This window comes from Laetiporus sulphureus, assembly GCF_001632365.1.
Source record: "Laetiporus sulphureus 93-53 unplaced genomic scaffold LAESUscaffold_1, whole genome shotgun sequence".
Taxonomy (NCBI): Eukaryota; Fungi; Basidiomycota; class Agaricomycetes; order Polyporales; family Laetiporaceae; genus Laetiporus; species Laetiporus sulphureus.
The window spans coordinates 1,053,381-1,055,623 of NW_024468510.1; the positions used below are offsets into that span (position 1 = coordinate 1,053,381).

A 2,243-nucleotide genomic window follows, 5' to 3' on the forward strand; every position below is an offset into this window, starting at 1 on the left:
GCTTTTTTGACACACATTCCAATCCGATCTCTACCCGGCGTGAGCCTCAGCAAGACTCTGAGCTGCCCAAAGCCTCAAAGCGCAAGGCCACCCCCAGGATCGACCTCGACACCCACTACAAGCATCAGGAAACCAACAAGGAGTGTGGAAGGCTCCTCACACTTGCGTCACTAGGTGCATCATCCACAGACAGGCAGCGAGCAGCAGCTAGGGTTGTAGATACCACACACATCATAAAGCGCGGAATCATCTGCAAGCCACGCGATCACACCTCACCGCTCGAACGCTACAAGCCCAGAAAGGGACGTCTTACCATGGGTAGTCGCAAGCCGGCACCGCCCCCAGAACTTATAACCTCTAATGCCGTTCCCCCCATCATTGTTGCTCCACAGCCAGTGCGACCCCTTCCCAACTTCGTTAAGGTCAACACACACGCACGACCCATTTGCCCTCTTCCATCCAAAGTCAGGCCCACCCTCCACATTGAAACACTCAAGAAGCAGGTCTCCGCTACCCGCTTCAGACTACAACTGATATTAGGAGCGTTCTGGGAGAGAATTGATCAGGACAAATGAAAGAAGGTACAACTCCTCGCATCAGAGTTAGACAAAGTCTGCGCAGACCTCTACATGGGAACTCGCGAATACACCTTCGTCGACAAACAGGTCATCAACACGTGCTGCCTAGAAATAGGAAGGATCAACTTCAAGGAGATAGGGAAGCAACAGAGGTTAGACGAGATCGTCAGGGAGATTGGGAAAGTCAAGGACAAGCAGTACCTAGGCTTCATTTTCAATTAGTTTAACTACATCTAGATCACAATGGAAGGAGCCGATCGTGCGTACGCATCCACGTTCAGGCAAAGAATGGATGATATTCTGCATACAAACGTCGAGTCAGCACACGATGGAAGCACCCCACGCGCCTCACAGTGCAATTTGCCAGAACCTGCACTAGGACCGCAGGATTCTGCATCGCAAGTTGGAGGACCAGCGTCCCCAACCCCATCACTCTTACCCGCCTATGTTCCCCCCATCTGGGAATTCGACGGACACCAGTTCGAGCATCTAGAAGATGCGCTCAGACAGTCCACTCCCGGAGAAGTCCCGGACCACATCCGCGAATGGGTTATTGTGGCAATGAAGCTCACGGTCAGTACCGAAGTTGCCAAGGTCTACAATGTGCTCGGAAACAAGATGTACGAGCACAAGAAAGCCTTCGAGTCGCTGATCCAAAACAACAAAAGCGAACACCGACTCAAGGAAGGAATGCTCCAGACGGAGATCGGAAAACTCAAGGATAGGATCCTCGCGCAAGATGCGCATATGACAGTTTTGAACGATGAGCTCACGGGAACCCAGGCGGCAATGCTCGATACAGGCAAAGAAATGATGGAAATCAAGGCAGCTAACGTCAAGCTGCGACATGAGCTAGCTTCGCTCAAAGCAAGCGGCGTCACTGTGACACAAGGTCAAATGTCCGGCACGGTCCAATCGCACAAACCCCGCATCAAAATTGCTGAGCCTCCACACTACTCGGGCAAAGGAAGTCTGGAGGATTGGCTCCAACAACTCGGTATATGGATGCGGTGGAATGAGATCAATGACGACGAGCACAAGATCACCACGGCCCTGCTGCATTTGGAAGGTGGGGCGTTCACATACATGTCTGAATATGCGACCAGAGCAGCAGCACGGCAGACACTTGGCACATGGGAAGACTTTGTCAACATTCTCAAAGTGAACTACAGAACCCTCGACCCGGACAAGGATGCACAGCAGCATCTGAAGGATATCTGTGGCAAGACATATCCCACGATGGTATCCTTTGCAGAACAGTTCCGCCAATGGGCCACTAAGACCAACTTAGGGCACACTGCACTCATCGGTTACATCGCTGAACACCGAAGCAAGGACGTACGCCAGGCAATGGTCACACGAGACAGTCTAGGAATTTCTGACCCCATTACATGGCCAGAATATCTCGACCTATGCCTTCAATTAGAGTCCAAGTTCAGAGCCGACAAGGCAGGACAACGTGGAACGGTTACAACATCATCATCATCGGCACCACGGGCCCCGAAAGACCCCAATGCAATGGTCGTGGATCGAGTATCCACCCTCACCAAGGAACAAGAAGGATGGCTGGAGAAGAAGCTGTGTGTACGATGTGGGAAACACCCCTTCATTTTTAAACAGCGATGCCCAGACCCCAAGTACAAAGGCAAATTCGAAATGCCGAAG

At 51.8% G+C, this 2,243-nt stretch overlaps 1 protein-coding gene across 1 annotated transcript; it reads left to right on the forward strand.

The window, feature by feature from the left end:
• Positions 1–821: 821 nt before the first annotated feature.
• Positions 822–2,004, forward strand: LAESUDRAFT_753894 (uncharacterized protein; the record flags this gene model as incomplete). Its single annotated transcript, XM_040911816.1, has 2 exons — positions 822–1,916; positions 1,978–2,004. The coding sequence occupies 2 exons, from the start codon at positions 822–824 to the stop codon at positions 2,002–2,004; spliced, it is 1,122 nt and encodes a 373-aa protein (XP_040770364.1).
• Positions 2,005–2,243: the final 239 nt, after the last annotated feature.